Source organism: Syngnathus scovelli, chromosome 4, assembly GCF_024217435.2.
Source record: "Syngnathus scovelli strain Florida chromosome 4, RoL_Ssco_1.2, whole genome shotgun sequence".
NCBI classification, from domain to species: domain Eukaryota; kingdom Metazoa; phylum Chordata; class Actinopteri; order Syngnathiformes; family Syngnathidae; genus Syngnathus; species Syngnathus scovelli.
In genome coordinates this window covers 6,134,155-6,160,861 of record NC_090850.1, presented here as the reverse complement: position 1 = coordinate 6,160,861, position 26,707 = coordinate 6,134,155, and the positions used below count along the sequence as shown (strand labels likewise).

The 26,707-nt window shown below is 42.9% G+C and overlaps 1 protein-coding gene and 1 long non-coding RNA gene across 4 annotated transcripts in view; both read right to left on the bottom strand.

The window, feature by feature from the left end:
* Positions 1–14,634, bottom strand: part of LOC125967789 (zinc finger protein basonuclin-1) — a 39,911-nt gene extending 25,277 nt beyond the window's left edge. For all 3 annotated transcript variants that reach the window (XM_049719156.1, XM_049719154.2, XM_049719155.2), the window contains exons 1-2: positions 14,538–14,634; positions 530–632 (exon numbers count right to left, since the gene is read on the bottom strand). In XM_049719156.1, coding sequence (XP_049575113.1) covers positions 530–632; positions 14,538–14,552 — 118 coding nt within the window. In that variant the 5' untranslated portion in view covers positions 14,553–14,634. The remainder of the gene's footprint in view (positions 1–529; positions 633–14,537) is intronic.
* Positions 5,979–9,721, bottom strand: LOC137840222 (uncharacterized). The gene is made up of 3 exons (XR_011086729.1): positions 9,584–9,721; positions 7,344–7,427; positions 5,979–6,994 (listed from the first exon to the last, which is right to left on the bottom strand). It is a non-coding gene; the product is annotated as an uncharacterized lncRNA (long non-coding RNA).
* Positions 14,635–26,707: the final 12,073 nt, after the last annotated feature.

The following is a 26,707-nucleotide window of genomic DNA, read 5'->3' as shown; positions in this document are numbered from 1 at the left end:
ACTGCCTGCCCTGATATTTGCTGCCAACCTATCTACCTGACTTTCTGCCTGCCCACCCGCCCGCCTGTCTGCCTTCGACCCCGTGAACGCCTAGCCGTCACCACCCAATTCCACCTTATCCTCGACCACTGTCCGGACTCTCAACTTTAACCCTGTAAGTGGTCCAATTTTATTTATTATTAGTTGTATGTTGCTAGTGTTCCCTGCACATTAAGTCTATTATAGTTGTCGCTGAGGTTATGCATGTTTGCAGAGCTCCTTCATCCCTATGCGTCCCCAAAGAACCATGTTTTTCCTGAGAATCCTCTTTGTGTATATTCTATTACAAATGATAATGCAACAATAAAACACCTGTGGCTTGTATATGAATAAAACAAGATTTTCCCCTAATTTTAGCTGGTGCATTTTATAATCTGGTGCAGTTTATAGTCCAGAAATTACAGTAATGTCAATTACGAATGGCCTGTCATCCATTTTCAGAGCTGTGGAACTCCAAGTCAATTGTATGAGAAAGCATTTCAGATCTTACCGTGTGCAACCCAGCCATGCTTGCAGTTTTCACACTGACGTCTTTTCTGCTTTCCAGGCTTAAAGTTGTCACAGTTGCAATTCAACAAAGTGCAACAGATAGCCTACCAAAAAAAGTATAAATGTCAACGTTCAAAATGTTTTGAAAATGATCATTTTTCATGTGAACAGTAAAAACAGAGCAATAAACATTTAGGTAAATATCTCATCTTAGCAATTTTAATAATTTTAATTTTTAGCTCTGGCTTGTGTTCACCCTCCTCTTTTAACTATGGTCAAGTAAAAAAAAAAAAAAAAAAACTTTTCTCATCTCTCAGTAGCAAAATTCATCAGTGAACAGCTAAAAAAAATGTCCAGTTAGGCTAATCAAAACAGTTCTGATGCTGCTTACTTTAACACAATATACATCTCATACAGGTGCACCAGAATGTTCAACAGGCTGAAACATACACCCTCTGAGACGCACACGCACGCACACACACACACACACATACACACACACACACACACACACACACACACACACACACAAGCCCAACACACATGCATGACGGCTGCTGGTCATTCAAAGAGAGGAAGGTAATTATTTTCCCAAGCCCACATTATAAATGTGCTTTTGATTCATTAATTTCTACCCCCTCTTATCGTAGTGGATGTTTTTGCTACTGAAGCCAGGCCTGCAGGTGGGGCTCGAAGGTGAGTGTCTGTTGGTCGGGCCTGCACACATGGAGTCTGACCAGGCAACCTGAAAAAGAAACGTGGGTCTTCCCCTTCAATGAGCCTTGGGAGTTAGGCGCGTAGTGGGCTAGGTGGCTGCCCACTGGTAAGGGTAGTTCCGTCCCTGTACCACCAATGTCAAAGTTTGGTCCACATTTATGGTAGTAAGTCAGGTTTGTTTCTGGTACAGGTTTTTCAAGTCTGCACTTTATCACTGATTCTGTTCAAAATTCTTATGGACAGAATTTCTAGGTGTAGCCGAGGCGTTGAGGGGCGGCCTCAGTATCTCATCTCTGCGTTTTGCAGACGATGTGGTGCTGTTGGCTTCTACAAATTGGGATCTCTCACTGGACTGGTTCGCAGCCGAGTGTAAAGTGGTTGGGATGAAAATCAGCACCTCTAAATCTGAGACCATCGTCCTCAGTCTGGAATAAAGGGTGGAATGCCCACTCTGGATCGGGGATGAGATTTTGCTTCAAGTGGAGGGGTTTAAGTTCAAATCTTGAGACCTTGTTCACGAGTGAGGGTAGAATGGAGCAGGATATCGGATTTGTTCATTATCTGCTGTGATGCGGACTCTGTATGAGTTGTGAAGGAGCTCAACTGAAAGGCGAAGCTCTCGATTTACCAGTAGATCTACGTATGTTCCCACCCTCACCTACTGTCACAAGCTGTGGGTCATGAGCAAAAGAACACGTTCCTAGATACAAGCGGCCAAAATGGGTTTCCGACGCAGTGTGTCCGCGCCCTCCCTTTGGGATGGGTTGAGAAGCTCGGTCATCCATGACAGACTCAGAGTCAAGCCACCGCTCTTCCGAGTTGAGATGAGCCAAATAAGGTGGCGCAGGCACCTGATTATTACGCCTCCATGGTGAGGTGTCCGGGCATGTTCCTTAGGCAGGAGACCCCGGAGATGACCCAGGACACGCTGGAGAGACTATGTCCCTCAGCTGGTCCGGGAATGCCTTGGGATTCCCTGGGATCAGCTGAATAGGGTGGCTATGGAGAGGGAAGTCTGGGCTTACCTGCTGAAGCTGCTGCCCCCGCAACTTGACCCCGGATTATTGGTAGACAATGGATAAATGAATGGATGGATAATATTCTCCCCCATGTTTCATCCACAAAATGGTTGGATGGATAAAATTATACCCTATGGTCTATCCCAGCTGACTCCAGGCAGTAGGCAAAGGGTTGCCAGCTAATCGCAGGGTACACATGGATGAACAACCCTTCGCACTCACACTGACGGAAAATTTAGTGTTCAATCGGCCTACCGTGCATGTCCTTAAATGTGGGAGATAATTGAACTACTACTTGGAGCAAACCCCTGTAGGCATGGGGAGAACATTCAAACTCTGCACAGGAAGGCAGTAGCCAAACCCACAACCTCTATATCTATACTATTCCTTTTCAAGAAAATGACCCGCTCGAGAACATTCATGTTATTTGCCATTATGTGCAGCTTAGTTTAGTTGTGTTCACTTGGGAATGGTCATTCCAGCATTTAAATATGTCTATGGCAGTGATTCTTAACCTTGTTGTATCGAACCCCACCAGTTTCGTATGCACATTTTTTCAAATTCAAGACATAGAATGTAATTGTTGTTTTAAATGTTGGTGCACAAAAGAGCTGTGCATGAACATCACCTTCTTCAAAGAACAAAACCAATACATTTCATGAATTGCCCTGTTTTGTGATCAGGTAAGCAATTTCGTACGATCCTGTGAGGATTGGTTTGTTAACAGCAATAAATCCAAGAGCAGGCAGAGTGGTCCTTTTCATTGAATTTGGCTCTCTTCACCTTGAATTCAACAAGTGTTGTGTTCATGTATTCTATGTTTCCATGCAGCTTCAAGAAGTGCTCCTTTAGTTTAGCCGGTCCGAGAAAAGAGTTGCTCAACTTGGCATTGCAAATCATGCAAATAGTACGCTCACTCCCATCACATTCCATGACACATGTGAATCCGTGTTGTATACATATTCATCTGACTACTTTCTTCTTTTGCCTGACATAGTTAGTATGGAATAAAATATTACAGAAATCACATGACGTACTACCACGACAGTCACACGTTGACTACTGAGCGCACTAAAGTCCCTGCAGCACTGATTGACCAAGTGTTTCCTCTCTCCACCTGCTGGCCAGCTGATGCGCCCTCCGCGCTAGACCTCAAGGGTCACCACTACGTTCACTAAGTCATAATCCTAAAGTTAATCAATGTACTTTGAGTTTTTGTAAACCCATTAAATATTAAATACTGTACTAATGTCACATCATTTTTAACTTAAGAGAACCAACGAGCAAAGAAGATCCTATTTTGGTAAGTGCTCTCTTTACAATATCATAAGCAGATATGTTAATTTAATTGTCCCGCCTTCCTATACTTCAAGTACAGACTTTTTCTCAGGTATCAGCTCATGTGGAAATGTGAAGATTGTGAACAACCATTTTTAAGAAGATCTTTGAACCTTTGAAATATTACAAACTTAATCATTCTATTATGTTACAGTGTGACAAAAAAAGTACCGTATTGGCCCAAATATAAGACGACCCTGATTATAAGACGACCCCATCTTTTTCAAGACTCAAGTTTGAAAAATACTTTTTGAACACCAAATTTAATTTTTATACAGAAAATAATTACAGTACATCTGAAACAAACAATTATAACAATATATTCCAGAGAAAAAGCATGTTATTTTGCCTCATTCAAATCATGCAAAAACTGTCTATCACATCTTAATAGCTGAAAATTTAAATATGTAAACTAAAGTGCCATCACATTTGTAAATGAATGGCTTCTGGTTTTTGAAATGTAATTAAACCTACCTACTGTGATAAAACAAACAAATTGCAATAACTGCATTAACCAACAAAGTGAAGTCGAACTGAAACTGTAGTCTTGAAACAAATCTGAATAAGGAAAAGCATTGCAACAAAATAATGCAAACTGCTACCGCTATTGTTGGGGAGCCTGAGGACTGTATAGGGGGTTGGCTCGGATGGTTATGCTCTTTTCACCCCCAGGTGTCGGTCAGAACACAGGAGGGAAGACGTGGTTCAGTTTTGATTGCTTTACTGAATTATTGGCAAAAAAGTAACAGGCACTGTGACTCAGAGGGGCATACAGGCAAACTGGCAAAAGGGTATAGGCCAGGTATGGGCAAACTACGGCCCGCGGGCCACATCCGGCCCACGGGACCGTTTAATCCGGCCCGCCAACCCTAAATAAATTGTATTATTAAACTTTTTTTTTTTTTTTTCTCGGTAATTTTGCCTGCAATGACTGCGTTTCCCCAGTAGATGGGGAACCACTCGCCTGCTCATTTACTACCGGAAGCCGTGTCAGAAAGCTTGGTGCACACTCACAAGTGCGTGTACGTACTCAATATACGGAAATGGCGCACTCGCGCTCTATTTGTATCAGTGCCGAATTTAGAGCGTGGGCTGTGACTTCAGCATTCTTGTAATTTGCGCGCCGAGCTTTCGGATACAGTTTTACGCTAAAGCCACCCACAAACCTCCCCCTGAAATCTTTCCATTAAAATGAGTCGCCCAAGGAAAAGCAAGGTGGACACTGAGTGCCGAGTGTTTAAAAAGAGTGGCCAATTTGGCTCGACGTACGCGACGTGACGTTCAGCCACATGAACATCAACATCAACCCGTCACAGATCTAGGTAAACGGACCAAAACCTCGGATCTCTCCTAAGAATTACCACAACAAATTTTACTCCAGACTATAACATACTAGCAAAAAAAGGGAGACAAACAACACTGTTCCAACTGAAAATGAAGGGGAGGCTTTCAAGTTTGTTGTAAAAAAATGCATTTTGAATATGATTTGTACAAATAGCAGGGATTGAAACTAGCGACCATTCTCATTTTCAAACAATGCAGGATGCTCAAGGACCTGCACCACCTGTTTGTGACTAATCTTAACCTGTAAAGTTCTTAAGGCTTACTTTAAGGAAGTGTTTCCCGTTTCCTCACCTCTGTTACCAGGTGTTTGTGAGTTAAAACTCTGCTCTGATTTTTAGATACCCCTCACCGTGTTGCCGTTTTGATTACTTTATTTAGATGTATGCTTTCACCGATTCTTTAAGATGATATATTTGGTCAGAATCAAAGTCAAAGTCAAAGTCAGCTTTATTGTCAATTTCTCCACATGCCAAAGACACACAAAGAAACCGAAATTTCGTTCCCCCCTATCCCACGGTGACAAGACATGGCTCACAACAGACAAACAAGTAACAAGTATAACAAAAGCGTGCTGAATAAATAATGAATAAATAACACAACAATAAATAAATAAATAAGAGGAGCAGAAAAAAAAAGGAGCAAGTGCGCGTACAGCAGACATTCCCGAAAATAGCGCAACAGTGCCACATGCTACGCAGAAGGGGGTAGCGAGTTCAGGGCCCTAACAGCCTGGGGAAAGAAGCTGTTGGCAAGTCTGGTGGTGCGGGAGCGCAGGCTCCTGTACCTCATCCCAGAGGGCAGAAGGTCAAACAAAGAGTGAGCCGGGTGACTCTCATCTCTGGCAATCGAGGTTGCCTTGCGGGCGAGATGGGAGGTGTAAATGTCCTTCAGGGAGGGGAGCGAAGCACCAATAATCTTACCAGAATGTTTGCCGTTTGATGTGATCTCATAAGATAAACATCTTTCATTAATCTGACCTGCAGGCACTGAAGTGATGGAGACTGTTATTCATAACAGTGTCGTATTTTATGAGAATCACTGATAGCAGTTTTTTAGGGATTTTTTTTTTTTTTAATGCTGTTAATAAATGCATTTGTTTTCAAAAAACTTTTTTTGAATATCCACGCTTTACTACCTACTAAAGGCCAAAACCTTTTATGCAATGACCTTTACAGGTCGTTTATATTACTTCACACAAACACTACATCCATCTGCTCCTGGTTCGGCCCCCCGGTCAAAATTTAGAACCCAATTCGGCCCGCAAGTCAAAAAGTTTGCCCACCCCTGGTATAGGCACACGTTTGGTCATAAGGATCTGAGAGCAGGTGTGTGTAGTGTACATGGGTGAGTCTTTGGGTGTGTGAATGTGATTCTTGTGTGTGTGATTATTGTATGAAGCGTGTGAAGGGTGTGTGGGTGTGCGTGTGCGTGCGTGCGCGCGCGCCCGCGTGTGTGTGTACATCCAGTTCCAATGTATTAAATTGGTTACATTCAGGAAGCATTTTCAGGTTAAACTGAAATAATTTGTTCCATTAAGTAATCAATCCTATTTAAATACTTCAAATTCGGGCAAAAAAATATAGTATGTGTATAGGTCCGTTTTAAATGACAATAATTGAAGGTAAAAGACAGAGGTTACACCAGTTGAATAGTTTTTAAATTGATTGACGCCGAAATACCGTGACGGATTACCTCAATTTTGTTTTTGTTAATTAGGGTTTTGTTAGTCTAGGTTACCCTTCAAGTATTAAATAATAAAATAAAATACTGTCCATCATAGTGCATGTAGCATTTAAGTATAAAAAATAATAATAATGTGCTTATTTACTAACCAGTTGCAGTATATAGCCTTCATCAAGTATTAAACAATGATTTGAACCATGCATATGAATAGAAGAACTTCCCAATCTAATTTATTTGCTTCATGTGAAGTCAGGGTCATATTTTATGCGCTTCTGAAAAGCATCCTTTATTGTTAGATGGGTATGATGATGCTGCTGCCTTGGCTCTGGTCTGTCCTCCCCGTTGAAGTCCTCATCTGGCTGATACTGTGAAAAGTTTACGAAATTGAGATTTAATTTAGTGGGTATAGCTTAATGACTGTAGAAAACAGCAGAGGCTGTACTAACACATGCACACATATAGATTGCAAGCAGTAATTTACAGACGTATTGTGGCGAACAATATTGGGGAACATTGATTTTAAAAAGTAATGTTATAATTACTCACGTTTTCAAAAACGTAACTGAGTAAATAACTGAATTACTCTATAATAAAAGTTACTCGTTACCAGAGAAGGTAACTATTTGCGTTAGTTAAAAAATACATAATGTACACATTGTGTGCATGTTTTTGCCGTTAACCTCAATAAATTTGAAATAATGTTTGTATCGTCACCTTGAAAATGTTTTCATCTGCTTGCTCCTGTCTCTGCATTTCTGCCTCTTCTCCGTTTGTGTTGTGTGACTACTGACTCGTGTGCTTCGAGAAAAAAAATTAAAAAATAAAGAATAGTTTGCTTCGCCACGCATATTGAAACACTGACACGTGTTAAAACACTGGCCTTAACCAATTGCTTACTGACTTGAGTTAACCCAAAAACTCCGCACTTGTCTAGGCTAGCATCCGCTCGAATTACTGTTAGTTTATTGAATCGCTGTTCATTTATTCAATCACTGTTTATTCACTGTTAGTTTATTCAATCAATAACATCAACAGCTTTGTTGGGACAGGGAAAGTAATTATTTTATCCCCTTAATGAGAAAACGACACCATAACACTGTTTTTTTTTAACACAGTTCTTTGCATCACTGATGATGAAACCGTTTTTGTGATATCCTATTAAAAACATTTTAATGACAGAATGATAATGAATGATAGTCTATTACAACTGGACGCACACACGCACGCACACACACACACACAAGCAAAACAACTAATAACGTTTGATAACATGCGTTATTTCAGGGTTGTTTAATGTTACGTTAAGCGATTCAGTAAATGGTTGCCTGGCAACGTTACCTAATTATTATGCTATACCAGGGGTGGCCAACCCGCAGCTCGCGCGCCGCATGCGGCTCCTTGCCTGGTTACATGCGGCTCCTTTACGTTCCCCCTGTACCCTGCAGCACAACAACCCCACACCCAGTCACCCCCCCGCCCCCCACCCCTCTCATCCCCTTGCACAGGGACTCTGATCACTAGTCATCACCCGCCCCAGTGGCATCCCCCCCTCACCCCCCATCCTGTATTACCTGCATATACTGTCCATATCTGCATATACTTACTGCATTCCTATCCTATATTTTTATTCATCACTCTTACTCCCCTTGTACATATCTGTTCATATCTGGTTATACTGACACTATGTTGCATATTTATAACCCTATATTCATAATTAGCATTCTAGTACCGCCTGCAAATATCTGTTCTACTGCACCTTATTGTACATACTTAGCTAGTCATATCCGTACTCGTCCCTCATGTATATTATCCCGCATAGAATAACACACCTCATATTTACCTGATTGCTAAACGGAAATGTGCTTTTGGGAGTTTGCAAACATATTTTTTAAGGTTGTGTTAAACTTATAATCATATTAATATCTAGTATTGGAGTGCTCGTGTGGATTGGTGGGTGGCGAAGAATGTGCAGGCAAACTGCATGAACTTGTTTTCTTGGAAGTGTTGTGTATAGGCCCAGACAGGGAGTACCGGACGAGAGAACACCTCAAGGTCGGGAATGGGAACAACAGCACGTCTATGTGTCTTGGACTTCGCGGGAAATTCCAACCACCTGACCTCCGCGATAGCACCGACACGGGGAGGAGATGGCCATCCACCAATCATCTCACAATATTTTGCATGCTTTAATATTCATATTGTGTTTCTTTAAAACTCTGGGCAATGTGTCGTCTTTTGGTGGTCACAAAAACGCACGAGTTTTAGTGTGAGGGACCCGGGACCCAGGCCTGTATTAGTGCGCTTTGTCAGGAATAAATAATTGGTAAATTTGGTCTAATTGATCTACTGGTCTTCTCTTTGACAGAACGAACTCGCAAAATTGTTAGGTGCGCCAGTGTGTGGATTAGGACATAGCAATTTATGTGTTAAGTGTTGATCGCAATTTGGAGTCAGATCAATAACTAGAATCCGTAACCTAACATTGCACTGTACCTATTGCTCAGTATTACTTTTTACTCTGCACTTTACTGTTTTTTGCACTTCTGGTTGGATGTCAAAGTTCTTTTCGCTGTACTGTACTTGTGCTGTACAATGACAATAAATTTGAATCTAATCTAAATATCAACATTTGTGGGGAGTGTTCGTGGGTTTTCGCTTCGAGTGGTTTTAGTTTTCGTGTGCTTGTGTATGATGTGGCTCTTTGCGGTAACACAATAAAACATGTGGCGCTAGTCTCTGACTGGTGGGGGCCTGGGGGTAGTTCATGTGTATGATGTGGCTCATTGCGGTAACAGTAAAAATCGTGGCTCTTAGTCTGGTTGGCCACCCCTGTGCTATACGATGCTGGACATAAAGTTAACGGTACATCGCCAAACAGCTCATAAAGGCTAAACTTATAGCAACGTTATTAGATGTGGGCAACAACGGTAACACAGGAATCAAAATGCACTCACCTTGAATTCTTTGTACAAGTCTGGATGTCGTTCTTTTAGATCAGAAAGATTAATGTCAGTGCGGCCCGCAAGATTGATATAAATGACACTTGTCGTGTGCGGAGCTGAATGAACCAATCACGGTGAGGTATATGGCTCTGAAGGGCGGGACATCTCCTCGCTCACTTATTCATTTCTCCAGTCAGTTGGGCGGAGGAGAAACCGTGAAGCCGCTGACTCCGCTCGGCGCCAACAGTCCTCCAATTAATTGAAGGCGCGTCGTGAGTGAAACTTAAACTTAACAGTAAGTGCATTCACATGACATTCGTCGTTATCCGATACGATCTGCCATGTATACGCCTTTCTCCGATAACGATCTGAGAGCGATAGTGCGCATGCGCCATAGCCCCGCGCAACTGAAAGTTAAAGTTAAACCCGAGACTGACTCCAAGTGGAATCACATATTACAGAGCCCCAAAGATGTCTCTTTCAAAGCCTGCAGTGAAGAGAAAGGTCGGTGATGCGCACAGACAATTTCACGAAAAGTGGGGAGTGCAATATTTCTTTGTTGAGCACAAGGGCACCCCGACGTGTCATTTTTGCACTGAAAATGTTGCGGTGCACAAGGAATACAATTTGAAACGTCATTATACCACTAGACATGCTGATGAGTACGAAAAATACCAGCGAGATGAGAGAGGGTTGGCTCTCTCATCTCCCTGGTATTTTTGGTTGCCAGCCTTACACTAACGTCTGCTGAGGCAACACGACTTCTTTTAAACAGCAACCACAGAGAATAATGCAGCAGTCGAAGCTAGCTATGTCGTTAGTGGGATGATTGCGAAGGCAGTTTTTTTTTATTTATTTATTATTTTGTGTTAAAAATAAAGATATTTGAGAACATTGGAATGTTTTAGCAGCGCTTTTCTCGTCAGTCAATATGTGGTTTCTTCAGTCGTCTGTATCTGCTGTATGATCATTATTTTATTATTACAGATTGATTGATTTGATTCATTTTTCATTTATTTATTTAATTCATTATTTTGTGTTAAGATATTTGAGAACATTGGAATGTTTTATCACCGCTTTTCTTGTGGAAATCCTGATGCGGCCCAGCCTCACCCAGACTCTGCCTCCACCCAGGTAAATTGAATTTGAGACCCCTGTTTTAGATGTTTCGCTAAGTTGGATGTGTTTCCCTTCTTGTCTAGAAACGGTGACGGCATCTTTCACATACAGATATTTGAGGATCAACGATTAATCCCCGCTCATCAACCCCAAATGCAAAGTACCCTAAATGCACAAAACGTGACTGTTTGGTGTTTTTCTTTTCAACAAATAGAGGTGCTGCTATTGCTGCAGTTGTAGATGACGCCAATGCACGTGCCACTGCCATGTTGCATGCTGTGAGCACAAGTAGCAGGGAAGCACGTCATCAGACGCTGCATGGGTTGCTAGATAACCGCTCATTTACACCCCCCTAAACAAAACAAAAGAGGCAGCCTCATCTCCCTCCTTCCTTTGTTACCAATGTTACTTCAGGTATTGCTGAAAAGGCAGTACCGTCATTTTTTAGAATATTGCCTTTGACTTGGTACCAAAGTATCAGTTCTCGTTACAACCTAGTGGCGAGAAAGGAAAATTTTTTGATGTGACCACAGAAAATCTTATAAATTAATAACAATGGTAAATATGAAACTTTTTTAAGTGTATGTAAGTGAAGGGTTGCCATATTGGCCAGGGCCAGCTTTGCAAAATAACCACAATGTTCTCTACTCCAAATGCTTAGTGTTTATTTTACACGTTTGTGATAGACTGATATATTATTTTTTCAAGGCCGATACTGATGTTTGGAGCCAATATTTTTTTGCGGTACAGGGAAAATTTTGCCGTTAACATTTTTAATTATTCAAACGACTTAATTTCCTGTAAATGGCTTTAAGCACATGTAAATGTTTGTTTAATACAATACAATTCAATCCGTAGAGAAGATACCAACTTTTAATTGTAACACAAAGCACAGGGAGCTGCAAAGCTCAGAAACATGTCTTATAAAGTTAAATGAAACTGTAACAAATGAATAACTCCCTAAGATGTTCTAGTCCAACTTAAGTTTTAAAACATTCAATACAAGTTAAATTTTAATCTCTCAATTACAACTATTATCTTTGAATGAAGTACGCAAACAATTTATCCCCAAAGCAGCTACTGGCCAACAGGTCACCAGTGTGATGTACCTTTAGACATCTTAACATCTCAAGTAACCTATTCATGATTGTTTTTCAGACTTCAGATTAATATTAAAAATAAAAGTCGATGCAAACATGCACCAAAATGTGGTGTATCCGCCCCAATAGGCTGATTATCTATGACTAACATCGCAGCATTTGCATTGGGGCTATGTGGACTTTCCATGTTTTCCCTGAGTCTGTGTTGGTTATCTCTGGGTTCTGCGGTTTTCTCCCACATTCTAAAAATATGCATGGCAGTGTGCTGGCATCCATTGCCATTTCGCATTCCACCTCTCATCTAAAAGTCAGCTAGGATCGGCTCCAGCACACCTGGAACTTTAGTGAGGCTAAATGGTACAGAGAATAAGATCATGAGCATGACAATATTACAATTTACAGGTACCAAACATGTATTCATTTATAGTTCACTTCAAGATGATATAAAATTGGATTGTAGCTATGATTATTAATGTATAACAAAATAAATTTGAATATAGATATTTTTCTAGAAAAATTAAAGGCTTGATTCAATGAAAGTTAATGCTATTGCAAATAGCAATAAATAAATGGTTAAGAATAATAAAAAGGAAATATTGGAATGTGTATTAAAAACCTTTCCTGAATGTAAGTTACATAGATGCATGCGTCTGGCATCAAAACGTAGCGATCCGGCTATTTATTTGTATGAAATGATATGGTTATTTTTTCAACATCATATTTTGATGGGTAGTAATTCATATCAAAATCTCTTTTTAATATAGTATAATCAAAATTATTTTGGTTAAAGCAGTGTGTATATTGTGCATATCCATAAGTTAATTTCAAATAATACAATGACTGCTATAGAATTTCATTTCTCATATAAAAGTCGGCTCGGATAGGCTCCAGCACACCTGGAACTTTAGTGAGGCTAAGTGGTACAGAGAATGGATAGATGAGATCATGAGCATGACAGTATTCCACTGTACAAGTACCAAACATGTATGCATTTTAGTTCACTTTGAGATGATAGATAAATTGGATTGTAGCTATGATTATTAACGTATAACAAAATACATTCAAATATAGAGATTTTGGTAGATAAATTAAAGGCCCGCTTAAATGGACGTTAATGCAATAAATGGGTAAGAATAATAAAAAGGAAATATTGGAATGTGTATTAAAAAAACTTTCCTGAATATAAATCAGATGCGTGCGTCTGGCATCAAAGCGTAGCGATCCGGTTATCTAAATTGTCATGTGGTCAGTTTATATGAATTGATATGGTCACTTTTTCAACATCATATTTTGATAGGTAGTAGTTAATATCCAAATCTCTTTTTAACATAGTATAAACAAAATATTTTTGGTAAAAGCAGCGTGTATATTGTGCATATCCATAAGTTAATTTTAAATAACAAAATGACCGCTATAGAATTTCATTTCTCATTTAAAATTCAGCTAGGATAGGCTTCAGCACACCTGGAACTTTAGTGAGGCTAAGTGGTACAAAGAATGGATGAATGAGATCATGAGCATTACATTGTTACAATGTACAAGTACTGTTAGAGATTCGCTCACTCCAACTTATTTTGCAAGAACCACACGGGAGACAAGCAAGTCCTTTTAGACACCTGCAGGTGGAGAGTTCACCCGTTGAAGGAATGAAGTCTGAAACTCTCCCAACTGCAAGGACATATTTATTAAGAGAAAGAGTGGGGGTAAGAGTAGACTGAATAGGAAGCCCTTGTGCTCTAGTCAAAACATATCAGGGGATGTTTTACGACCTTGTGTAGGCTGAGACAAGGTAGGTTATTTATTACCGGTTGCATTCCAACATAATCATACGATAAGGATAATTTGAAAAACCCTAACAAGTACCACTCCTGTGTGCATTTTTAGTTGACTTTGAGATGATGAAAAATTTGATTGTAGCTATGATTATTAACCTATAACAAAATACATTTAAATATAAAGATAAAATAAAGATTGTGCTAGATCAGTGGCTCTTAACCTGGGTTCGATCAAACCCTAGTGGTTCGGCAGAGCCTCCACAGGTCCAAACACACCTGATTTATCGTGTAAATATGTGATGACGCATATCTAAACTGGTCTCGCAAAGGCAACAGCAGAAGTCACACTTATTTGCAGGTATGTAATTTGTTTTGAGTTCATGCATTGTGTTGGTTTTGTACTTTGAACAAGGGGATGTTCAAGCTTGGGTCATTTTGTGCGCCAGTAAAAAAACAATGATGTCTTGAATTTGAAAAAAAATATTTTATTTTTAATTAAAGAGGGGTTCAGTGAATGCGCATATGAAACTGGTGGGGTTTGGTACCGCCAACAAAGTTAAGAACCACTGTTCGAGATAAATTAAAGTCCCGCTTAAATGGACATTAATGGAATAAATGGTTAAGAATAATAAAAAGGAAATATTGGAATGTGTATTTAAAACCTTTCCTGAATGTAAATTAAATGCGTGCGTCTGGCATCAAAACGTAGCAATCCGGTTATTTAAATTGTCGGGTGGTCATTTTATATGAAGTGATATTTTGATGGGTAGTAGTTATTATCCTAATCACAATGACTGCTATAGAATTTCAAATAGGGATAAAAGTTAATGAATGTGGCAAATGTACTAATACCTCCAAAAAAGCCAAGTTGTACCTGTCAGGGATCTACACAGTTTTACTTCAGTTTACATTTATCAAACTTGCTTCACTGCAGTGTGGGAATAAACAGACTTTATGAAATTATCTTCTTACCTCAGCCATCTTCATTATCTTCAGTCAGAAGTTCCCAAGGGTATCTTCCCTGTGAGTCCTGAAAACAACTGCTCCCAACTCTCTTGTTCGCACAAGTACTAATGCAAAAATGCCATCACGTCACACTCAGCAGTTTCTCCTGCTACAATAACCACACATTCTCTCTCTCTCTCTCTCTCTCTCTCTCTCTCTCTCTCTCTCTCTCTCTCTCTCTCTCTCTCTCTCACTCACTCACTCACTCACTCACTCACTCACTCACTCACTCACTCACTCACTCACTCACTCACTCACTCACTCACACACACGCACGCGTATGCACGCATGCACACACGCATGGACACAGGCACACACCCTCTTAGAGTCACATGGCAGTCCCCTCACAGCTGGCTGGAAGAGGGCATGACACTCATCTTTCACAGATATTTGATCAAAAGGTACCACAAATGCTTGAGGCTCTTCTAATGCAGTCAGGGTTAGGGTTATTAGGTTCATATTGGGAAGAGGTGGATATGAACAAGGTCCAGTGAGCTTAAACTGCTGTATCACAGAGTTCTTATCTAATTTGACTAAGGGTGTATTCAGAGCAAAAAGTCCTTTAGTCCGCCTGTTTGGTCTGGGCCAAAAGCAGACCTAATTTTTTTCGTTTAGTCTGGTTCCTATTCATACTGTACATTTTGCGAGTGAAATATATTTTGTAAACACATCCACGCTTCTAACGATCTGTGCTCCCATTGGACAACAATGACCAGGGCGGCACACAGAGCACAGACCTGGAAACAGACGAAAACATGCGAGTCCTATGTCCTGCATTCCTGCTCTGCATAATTGTGCTGTTGGTTCAGATCTACGCTGTTTGTATTCACACCTGAAGCGAACCGCACCAGAATTTGTTTGGAAGCGAACCACTTTTGTGGTCTAAATCACATCTTTAATCCGCACCAGGATTTGTTTGCGTGTATTCACACCTGCATAAAAGGTCCGGACCAGTGTTAGAATGGAACCCTGGTCCTTTTAAAGTGGACCAAACAGTTAGGTCTGAATACACCCTTAGAAACATGATAATGTACACAAAATATTTCAGCATTAGGAAACAATTTAGTGTAATGTTTGACATTCGTATCAAAACCCATATTCAATGTAAGTACTTTTAGACAGGTTTTACATTTGTGCAGACGTCTAGGCAAAATCTTGAGCCCAGAGAGGATCATATCATTGAGTTTATATTGTTGGTCGATATCTTCTACTCTGTTGGTGAGAATTTTTATCAGCTGGTCTTTCTTGGGATTCGCAGCTTTGAGAAATGCAATTTCTTGGTTTCTAATCCAATCAATCGAGTCTCCATTTCCATAATACTCCTCTTAATGTCTCTGATCTCCCCTCCAGTCTCTTGAAGAGTGTTGAGCGTTCTCTGCTGATTTTTTTTCCCCCCAGAGCTCCTAGAGTTTTCAGCTGATTTTTGAATTCTTCCAAAGCATCGGCCATTCCCTGATCCTTTTTTGGTCCCATTGCTCAATAATAATAATAATAATAATTATTATTATTATTATTATTATTATTATTATTATACATCTCAAGTAAAACTATTTTACGTTAAGTAGTTTGTATTTTGCATGTTTGTGTGTCTGTCTGCCGTTATCTCTCAGTTGTTATTTCAATAAAATGAAATTTGTCTCAAAATCCGTTTTTGATATAAGTACAGAAAGGTTTTACATTTACACAAATCTATGTATAAACAATATTCCTAGTTCATTTGTGAGTGGATGCAAATACTGAGTCGCTGCATTGAAATAGATATTGGATTACATGCAAGAAGGATTTATCCAGACATTTCCATTTTCTGGGTCCATATAAGTATCAACCCATGTTTTAAAAATTGACATTTGTTATAGTATTGCTTGAAAGCTTCAGGTCAGGTAAAAGTCATGGTGTTGGGTTACAATAGCCATCCCTCCATCTGAACCACTTATCCTCACGCGGGTTGCGAGCGCGCCGGAGCCTATCCCAGCTGACTTCGGGCAGTAGGCGGGATACACCCAGAACTGGTTGCAGGGCACACAGACAACTATTCGCACCTATGGGCAATTTGGAGTGGTGAATCGGCCTATCATGCATGTCTTTGGAATATGGTAGTAAACCGGAGTGCCCAGAGGAAAGTCATTCAAGCACGGGGAGAGGACATGCTCTATTTTGCCGATGGTAGCTTGAGCAGGGAGACGTGTGCCATTTTACTAAAATAAACGGTCCACTACCATGAGGATGACCATGTTCCCATTGGAGGGCAAAAGGATGCGGCACCATGGTCGCCGCAGTACTGGCAGGGGCTGGAGAAACCCAGCAGGGGGCCGGCTGGAGGTCACAGGTCGGCAAGGCTCGGATGTACAGGCGGTGCAGAACAGACTGAACATTGATGTTGTGTTCAGGCATGGTTTTTGAGAAGATTAAGATGGGCACCTTTGTGGCCTCGGTGGAAAAAGACCAAGGCTGAAAGGAGAATTGAATTTGGCAGCTCGACAAAAATGCACGAACCTGTCGGGGATTACCGTCGAATCTTTACGGGCTTCCGACCTTTGGTTCCAGAACATCCGGAACCGACATTGGTGCAGTGGCTGGTGGGGCCTCAGGTTTTGGGCGCAACTGCGCAGGGCAAATCGGAGTTGGCAAAGCGGTTGTGGGCGCTAGGTTCTGGCACACCTGATGCATCAGCTGGGTGAGATTCTTCACCTCCTCGGATAGTTTGTTGATGACCCTCCACGCGAACCACTTGATCCATTCCAGGAATTTGTGCACTGGTCGTGAGTTGGTCAGTTCATACTGTCAGAAGCAGGACAGGATGACCAAATGCGACACTGGTTTATTTTGTAAAAGGGAAGTGGGAGACTGGAACGCTGACAGAGAAGGAGCAGCAAAGACACTGCGCAGACACCATCTGAGAGCAGGAGCTCGTACATGGCAGGTTGCTTTCGGACTGGGGACACGTTAGCTGGCAGATCGACGGGCAGATGTACGTGAGCTGTGACAGCATGGAGTCACTCTTTTTGTTATCAAAATAGCTGCAAGCAAAGTGAGAAGGAAGGAGTATTAGTTGATTGGGATCAAATTAAGGATACATTTGGGTCAATAGTTAGTCAATGATGCTTTACATAAAAAGTATGCGCTCAAGAGGAAAGATTTGGAGTACCCTATTTTCTGCACCATGAGGCACACTTAAAAGCCTTTAATTTTCTCAAAAAACAAAGGTGCGTCTTTCAATAAGGTGTGCCTTGTGTGGACCAAATTCCAAAATCTGTAAAGTTGTTTTGTGTGGCTTCCGTAATATTCAGGTGTAATGTGAAGACCCGATAAACCAATCAGCGGACATTAGTTTTATGTAGATTGGGGCAAAAAACAATCAGAGGACTGGACGTAACACGGAGAGGAGTACGTACCTCCGCCGCCATTGGTAAATAAATACTATCGTTTGTGCAAAGTAAACAGCATTAGGACCCTCTAAAATGGCATGGACAAAGAAATGCTTGCAAGGCACAATTAAAGCTTTTTGGAAAGCCAGGTTCATTGCAGAAGAGCAACGTGAGGACAAGACAATGAGAGGGAACTTGGCATGTTTAGTAGCGAACTTGCCCAACTGTTTAATTTGGATACAGCAAATGAGGACTTGGACAGATTTGCGAATGAATATCGAGTAACAGTAATGTGAGTACAGTAGAGTAAATGGTTAAACAGTAGAATAAAGTACAACCGAACTCACTGTCTTGCTCCCATGATGTTTTATTGTTTGCCGTAAATCATGGCATGCATGCGCCCTATAATGCGGTGCGCCCTATGTGTGGATTAAATACAAAATAGACCCCGCAATTGAGTCTGCACCTTTTAACCCGAAGCGCCTTATGGTGCAGAAAATATGGTACTGTGTTGGTCCCTTTGAATTGTAAATGTCTTGTTCAGATAGGTTAATAGGCTAGACATTTTGTGAGAAGAGATTAAATCGACTGATGAAGATTAATAATTGCGCAAACTCTAGTTTCATTTTTTGATGGACAGCAACAATATTATGATTAATTTGTTGAATATTTGTCATGTGATATGTTTCCAGATTAGTAGATTGTTTTATCAGAAATCGTGAGAATAAAGAAGGCAGTTTAATTTGTAAGATTGCAGCTGAATGCCACTTGTAAGAGTCAACAAGAGAGATCTTTGCAGGAGCATCGATGGTTCCTGATTTCACAGTTTTTGATTTGATATTTACCAGTTTAATTTGGTTTAGCAGGGATATAGCAACTTACAGATTTAAATTCAAAAGCAAAATTTCATTTTTAATATATATGTACATACACAGGCTAACATCAGGATGGAAAAAGAAAACTAGCTGAAAAGTGGCATTTCATCTACAGTTAGTACAAAATGCTTCGGCGAGACTGTTCACACGGAAGAGAAAATTTGATCACATTACCCCAATATTAGCCAACTTACATTGGCTCCCGGTTCATTTAAGATGTGACTTCAAGGTTCTTCTATACCTGAGCCTCTGAGTGTCTCCCATGTCGGTGTCCGAGGCCGGATCGCAGGTGACAAAATGTCCTGGCGGCGCCAGCCGGCTGCCAAAGGTCTCGTAGAGTGTCCGGCTGAAGTCGGGCGGGTTGTCGTTGGTGTCAGCCACGCCCACCATAATGCTGACGATGCTGCTGAGCGTCGGATCGCCCCGTTCGTCGCACGCACCACAAAATTGAAGCGCAGCCTGCGCTCGTAGTCAAGCAGCCGCGCCGTCAGCAGCAGGCCGCAGTTGCACTCCACGTGGAAGTAGTCGCTGCTGTTGTGGATGTCCGACACCATCTCGTAGCTCACCCTGGAGTTCTTATCCGAGTCTTGATCAGACACCTGTAGGACACTGGTTCCGATCATGGCGTTCTCAGGCAGCACGGCCAAGTACGCAGGCTTCTGGAAGACAGGCGCGTTGTCGTTGAGGTCCTGCACCACCATGTCCACGTCTACTTTTATTCACCACGTTAGTTCTCCTCGATCGTTATGGCCGCTGTTTACATTTCACCACACGCACATGCGATCGAAGCCACGCAGCTGCTAGCTGACCAGGTAACAGACATGGAGAAAAAATGACCAAACTCACTGATCATTGTTCTGGGTGATTTTAACAGAGCAAACCTCGCACACGAACTCCCCAAATACAGACAGCACCTAACGTTTTCCACCAGAGGGACACAGACACTAAATCACTGCTACACCGTAATAAAGGACGCATACCGCTCTGTGCCCTGTGCAGCTTTAGGAGTCTCAGATCACTGTCTAGTTCATCTGATCTCAACCTACAGGCAGAAATTAAAAAACATCTAAGCCTGTGGTGAGGACTGTGAGGAAATGTACAGTCGAGTCAAAGCAGGACCTACAGGCCTGCTTTGACTGCATCGATTGGGGTGTTTTTGAAGCTGCAGCTTCAGACCTGCATGAATTCACCAATACTGTGACATCATACATTAGCTTTTGTGAGAACTTGTGTGTGCAGACTACGACCTTCTGCGCGTACAACAACAACAAACCTTGGTTTACACCAAACCTCAGGATGCTGCGCAAAGCCAAGGAGGAGGCCTACAGGAGTGGGGACCGGGACCTGTTTAGGCAGACCAGGAACACACTGAACCAAGAGGTCAGGAAAGCCAAGAGGTGTTATGGGGAGAGCCTGGGCAGACACCTCTCTGCCAATCCTGATCCCTCAACAGTGTGGAACGGCCTGCAGAGCATCACGGTATCGGTCCGCGGGTCACATGGTGCCGGGCCGCCAAGCCGCACAGAAAAAGCGACTATCAATTAATTCAGGTCAAGACGCTCGTCCCGATCACGTGACATGTTTCCCCAGTCGAGCCTGCAAAGCGAGCAAAAATGAGTAAAAATTTACTTTGAAAAATATAAAAAATTGGCGATTCTTTCCCAATTAAATCCGTCGGTTCAAGCCCAACGAGGAGACGGAAGAAGAAGAGGCTACAACTTCTAAGAAAAGGAAAGCTGCATTTAAAATAACATTTCTGGAGTCCTACTCAAAATATGGATTTATCGCCTCAGGTGACTGATGCGCTAAGCCCACTCTGCATAATATGTGGCGACAGGCTATCTAACGAGGCAATGAAGCCTTCGGCACATGGAGACCAAGCATCCTGCATTAAAAGACAAACCTTAACCACTTCGGGTGTCAATGTCTCCGATTACGTCTAGATGGGACCGGTTCGTTTCTCAGAAACAAGCTCAGTGCTCCCACTAATTCAACATAATGGTGAGTTTTATTTTTATGTCGTTTATACTTGTTTTTATGCCAGTCATATCATTTTATTTCATCATATTTATATATTTATTATAAATGTATTATTTATTCATATAAATGTATTATTTATCTATATAAAGGCCGATCTGTGAAAATATTTCTGACACATAACCAGTCCGTGGCGCATAAAAAGGTTGGGGACCACTGCTGTAGAGAACCCAAGGCTTGCAAACCAGCTAAACAGGTTTTACTGCAGGTTTAAACGGTCCACCCACACAACAGGACCTCCTGCAGTACAATCAACACACACACCTCCACCCACAACCCCACTGGCCACACCTCCATTGTCGTTATCACCTACTCTCTCTCTTTCAGAAGCCGCGCCTGCACTCCAGATCCGTGAGGAGGAGGTGTGTCAGATGTTCCGGAGACAAAAGGTCAGTAAGGCACCAGGCCCAGACGGCGTGTCCCCCTCCTGCTTGAGAGTCTGTGCTGAACAACTGGCACCCACCTTTGCACGGGTCTTTGACCGTTCCCTGGAACTGTGTGAGGTTCCCTCGTGCTTCAAGAGCTCCACCATTGTACTGGTTATCAAAAAGCCCACCATCACAGGTTTGAATGATTACAGACCTGTCGCCCTGACATCTGTGGTCATGAAATCCTTTGAGAGGTTGGTGTTGAACCACCTGAAGTACATTATGGGCCCCCTGCTCGACCCCCTGCGGTTTGCCTACCAGGCAAACAGGTTGGTGGACAATGCGGTCAACGTGTGACTGCCCTACATACTGCAAGACCGAGACACCCCAGGGACGTATACCAGGATCCTGTTTGTGGACTTCAGCTCGGCGTTCAACACCATCGCTCCTGACATCCTCCACCAGAAGCTCATCCAGCCTGCGGTGCCTGCTCCACCTGTCAGTGGATCACCAGCTTCCTATGTGAGGCTGGGGACCATCACATCAGACACCCGGACCACCAACACTGGTGCCCCCCAGGGGTGTGTCCTCTCCCCACTGCTCTTCTCTCACTATACCAATGATTTCTCCTCAGGCAACTCTTTTGTGAAGCTCCTGAAGTATGTGGATGACACCACTCTCATCGGACTGATCCGGGACGGTGATGAGACTGCGTACAGACAGGAAGTGGAGCGGCTGGTCCACCACCTTAAGCTGAACCCACTCAAGACCGTGGAGATGACAGTGGACGTCAGGAGAGACCCTTCACCACTTCCACCTCTCATCATCCTCACGAATGCTATTCCCTCCACAGACACCTTCAAGTTCCTGGGATCCACAATCTCTCGGGACCTGAAATGGACCTGCCACATAGACTCTGCTCGGAAGAAGGCCCAGCAAAGGCTGTATTTTCTGAGACAGCTCAGGAAGTTCAACTTGCCACATGAGCTGCTGAAGACCTTCTATACTGCCATCATCCAGTCTATCCTCTGTACCTCCATTACTGTCTGGTTTGGATTGACCACCAAACAAGACAAGCATAGACTGCAACGGACAATCAGGACTGCAGAAAAGATAATCAGGACCAACCTCCCATCTATCCAAGACTTGTACCTGTCCAGGACCAGGAAACGTGCAAGTAACATCTCTACAGACCCTTCTCACCCAGGTCTGTTCGAACTACTCCCATCAGGACAGGGTTACAGAGCGCTGTACGCCAAAACCAGCAGACACAGATAAACTTATATACTTCTTGAACTTCGGACCTGGCGCCCGTCAGCATGTTGGTGGCCCTGACCGTGAGGCGGTAGTGCGGCACCGTCTCGTAGTCCAGCGGGTACAGCACGCCCATGTCGAAGCTGATGTCGAACTGCCGCGGCGGGTCGCCGCCGACCAGGGTGAAAACGTTGGGCTTGCCCCGTTGGGCTGCTGGCGTTGATGCTCAGCAGCGAAGTGGACATGGCCACGTCCTCGCGCACGGTGACACCGTAAAAGGTCTTGTCGACATGGCTCGGTTCAGCACGCTAACAGGAAGCTCCACCTCATTAGACATGGCACACTTGTTGTCGCTGTCTGCTTGCTGGAAAACAGTCTGCCCGAGCTGATCCTCGACTGGCAATGGTTTCAATGTATGTGTAGTGTGGCCATACTTGTCCTCCCCCGTGTTGCATGGTTTCTCTTTCACACTGATGCTGTTTTGGCAAGGAATGAGAAGTGACGGACGCCCATTTTGAAGCACATGAGTTTTGAAGACGCTTGTGGGTGCCGTCAAGGCAGACTTTGCCTATAATGACCCAGCCTAAGTCCAGGAGCTGGGCAAAAGGTGCGTGACTTGATCTCTCACTTTGTGCGCACATATCATATCTCTCCCCAACAGGATCATCATCTCTGCATCAGGATCCAGCTTGCGAATGTGAGGAGCGAGGTGTTTCAATTGCGTATGTGCGAGGGCTACCTCTGGAGTTGGAATCTCAGATTTGTTATTCATTATTTCATAGCACTCAATGAGAGGTGGAAGGTCTAGGCACACAGCTCCATTCACTGCTTCGATCTGAAAGTCCACCACCTTCCTGCCGATCATCTCCGTGGTACTGGCGCAGGTCTTCATCAGGTAAGGGGAGAAGCTGCTCTTGACTTTGAAAAGGTGGAAAAATTCAGAGTGGGCGAGTGAGCGGTTGCTCTGATCGTCAAGTATGACATACATCTTGACAGAGCGATCTGGCTGGCCCTGAGGGAAGACACGCACCAGGCACACCTTTGAGCATGAGCGTGGGAGGTTAGGGTTAGGGTAACCCTTGCCACAAACCTTAGCGCATCGTGACGTCACTTCAAGTGGGGAATTGCCTTGCGCCACTGTGTCTATTTGTGGAGGGGCCATTTGGTCGGGAGGCAGAGAGGTGTCTGGGTGCATAGCGGAGCTCTGTCTTTGGCTGTCACACTCACCACATTTCAATGATGCCTGACAATCCTTGGCAAGGTGGTTTGGGGCGCAGCATTTAAAGCAGCGTTTATGTTCTTTAGGAATGTCTTTTCTTTCCTGTAATGTTTTTGCTCTAAATGATCTGCATTTTTCCGATAGATGTGTTTTCTTGTGCACATGGCAATAACGAGCCGGATCATTGTTTTCCTTTCCATCGTCTGCGGAATTTAAGGTGTTTGCATCAGGGGTACCAGACACGTCTGTTTTGCACACAGATACAGCAATCTTAAATTCACTTGGCTTGAATGGAGCTTTCTCAACTTTGCCGTACGGCTGGCTACTGATGGACAGGCTGAAGTTTGGGTTGTTTCGAGACTTGCCTTGGCCATACACAAAGTCGACAAAAAAACGAAAAGGGAGGGAAAGATATCCTGTAGCGCTCCTTGTACTTTGTGCCTACACTGAGCCATTTCTCCTGCAAGCTTGAAGGTAACTTCTCCACGATAGGCTTTATCACACGAGGCGTGTCGAGGTAAGCAAGGCCAGGAAGATATCCATCGTTTTTGGCTGCTAATAGCTCCATGAGGAGATCACTGAGCAACCTTAGCTTTGTGTTGTCTCTAGCAGACGGATGGGGAAAATCGTCCACTCTTTTGAACAGGGCATTTTCAATTATTTCTGGTGTGCCGTAGCATTCATGCAGTCTATTCCAGGACAGTTGTAGGGCAGCTTTAGGCTTTGTGAAATAAACAGCACGGATCCTCTTGACATGTTCAAACGAGTCATTATCGAGCCACTTCACTAAGAGGTCCAGTTCCTCACTATATGATAAACGCAAGTCTTGTGTTGCAGTTAGGAATGAGGACTGCCATGGCCTAAAATTATCTTATCAAATTTTGTGACTCCAGTAGCCACAAATCCTTTGCGAGCAAGAAACTTGGCAAAGTCTATCATGTGTGGAGGGCTGGCATGAGGAGGAGAATGTTGTATATGTGGACTGTCCGGTGGCTTTGGGGCAGATGTGTGCCTTGCTGCATGTGAAGGCTAAGCGGGGGTTCCGATGTCACTCTGGAGAGGCCTGAGGTTATCACACGAAGGCCTGAAGTCATCCATCCGTGGTGGTGTCGTAGGTGTGGGTGATGACTGTCGTAGGAGGCTATACTTACAATGTCTGATTGCACCATGAAATGGGGGGCCATAATACTGTGTGTCGATTGCCTCTTGGAACGGCTTCTTTTCCTCATGTTCCTCATTCACTGATGGTCTGCAGGCGTTGTGTGAGGGCCTCTCCTCAGCTGCCGCAGGTGGTTGACTATGTGTGGGGTCACGGAGCCAGACTCCACTGTAAGCTACAAACCGGATTTGGTTGAAGTTGGGAAATTGTGTAAAATGTAAATAAAAACAAAATACAACGATTTGAAAATCTTTCTCAACCCATATTCAAAGACAACCCATATTTAATGTTCAAACTGATAAACTTAATTGTTTTTTGCCAAATAATAATTAACTTAGAATTTCATGGCTGCAACACGTCCAGTAGAAGTTGGGAAAGGTGGCAAAAAATTCTGAGAAAGCTGAGAAAAGCTCATCAAACACCTATTTGGAACATCCCACATGTGATCAGGCTAATTGGGAACAGGTGACATGATTGGGTATAAAAGGAGCCTCCAAAAAACATGCTCAGTCATTCACAAGCGAGGATGGGGCGAGGTTTGCCACTTTGTCCACAACTGCGTGAGAAAATAGTTGAACAGTTTAAGAACAACATTTCTCAAAGCAAAATTGCAAGGAATTTAGGGATTTCAACATCTACGGTCCATAATATCATCAAAAGGTTCAATAACTGCACGTAAGCACCACGGCCGGAAACCAAGACTGAATGACCGTGACCTTCGATCCCTCAGACACCACTGCCTTAAAAACCGACATGAGTGTGTAAAGGATATCACCAAATAGGCTCAGGAAAACTTCAGAAAACCACTGTCAGTAAATACAGTTCGTCACTACATCAGTAAGAGCGGGTTAAAACTCTACCATGCAAAGCAAAAGCCGTTTATGCACAACATCCAGAAACGCCGCCGGGTTCTCTGGGCCCGAGCTCATGTAAAATGGGCTAATGCACAATGGGAAAGTGTTTAGTGGTCTGATGAGTCCACTTTTCAAATTGTTTTTGGAAACACTGGACATCGTGTCCTCCAGACGAAAGAGGAAGCGGACCATCCGGACTGTTATCAATGCAAAGGTCAAAAGCCAGCATCTGTGATGGTATGGGGGTGTATTAGTACCCATGGCATGGGTGACTTACATTTCTGTGAAGGCAACATAAATGCTGAAAAGTACATACAGATTTTGGAGCAACATATGCTGCCATCCAAGCGACGTCTTTTTCATGGACGCCACTGCTTATTTCAGCAAGATAATGCTAAGCCACATTCTGAACAAGTTATGACAGCGTGGCTTCGAAGTAAAAGAGTCCAGGTTCTCCCCTGGCCCACTTGCAGTCCAGACCTGTCTCCCATTGAAAATATGTGGCGCATTATGAAGCGTAAAATACGACAGGGAAGACTCCGGACTGTTGTACAACTGAAGTGGTTCATCAAGCAAGAATGGGAAAGAATTCCACATGAGAAGCTAAGAGAATTCGTCTCCTCTCTTCCAAAACGTTTATTGAGTGTGATTAAAAGAAAAGGTGAAGTAACGAAGTGGTAAACATGCCCTTTCCCAATTTCTACTGCACGTGTTGCAGCCATGAAATACTAAGTTAATTATCAAAGTCAAAGTCAGCTTTATTGTCAATTTCTCCACATGCCAAAGACACACAAAGAAACCGAAATTTCGTTCCCCCATCCCACGGTGACAAGACATGGCTCACAACAGACAAACAAGTAAACAAGTACAACAAAAGCGTGCTGAATAAATAATGAATAAATAACACAACAATAAATAAATAAATAAGAGGAGCAGAAAAAAAAAGGAGCAAGTGCGCGTACAGCAGACGTTCCCGAAAATAGCGCAACAGTGCCGCACGCTACGC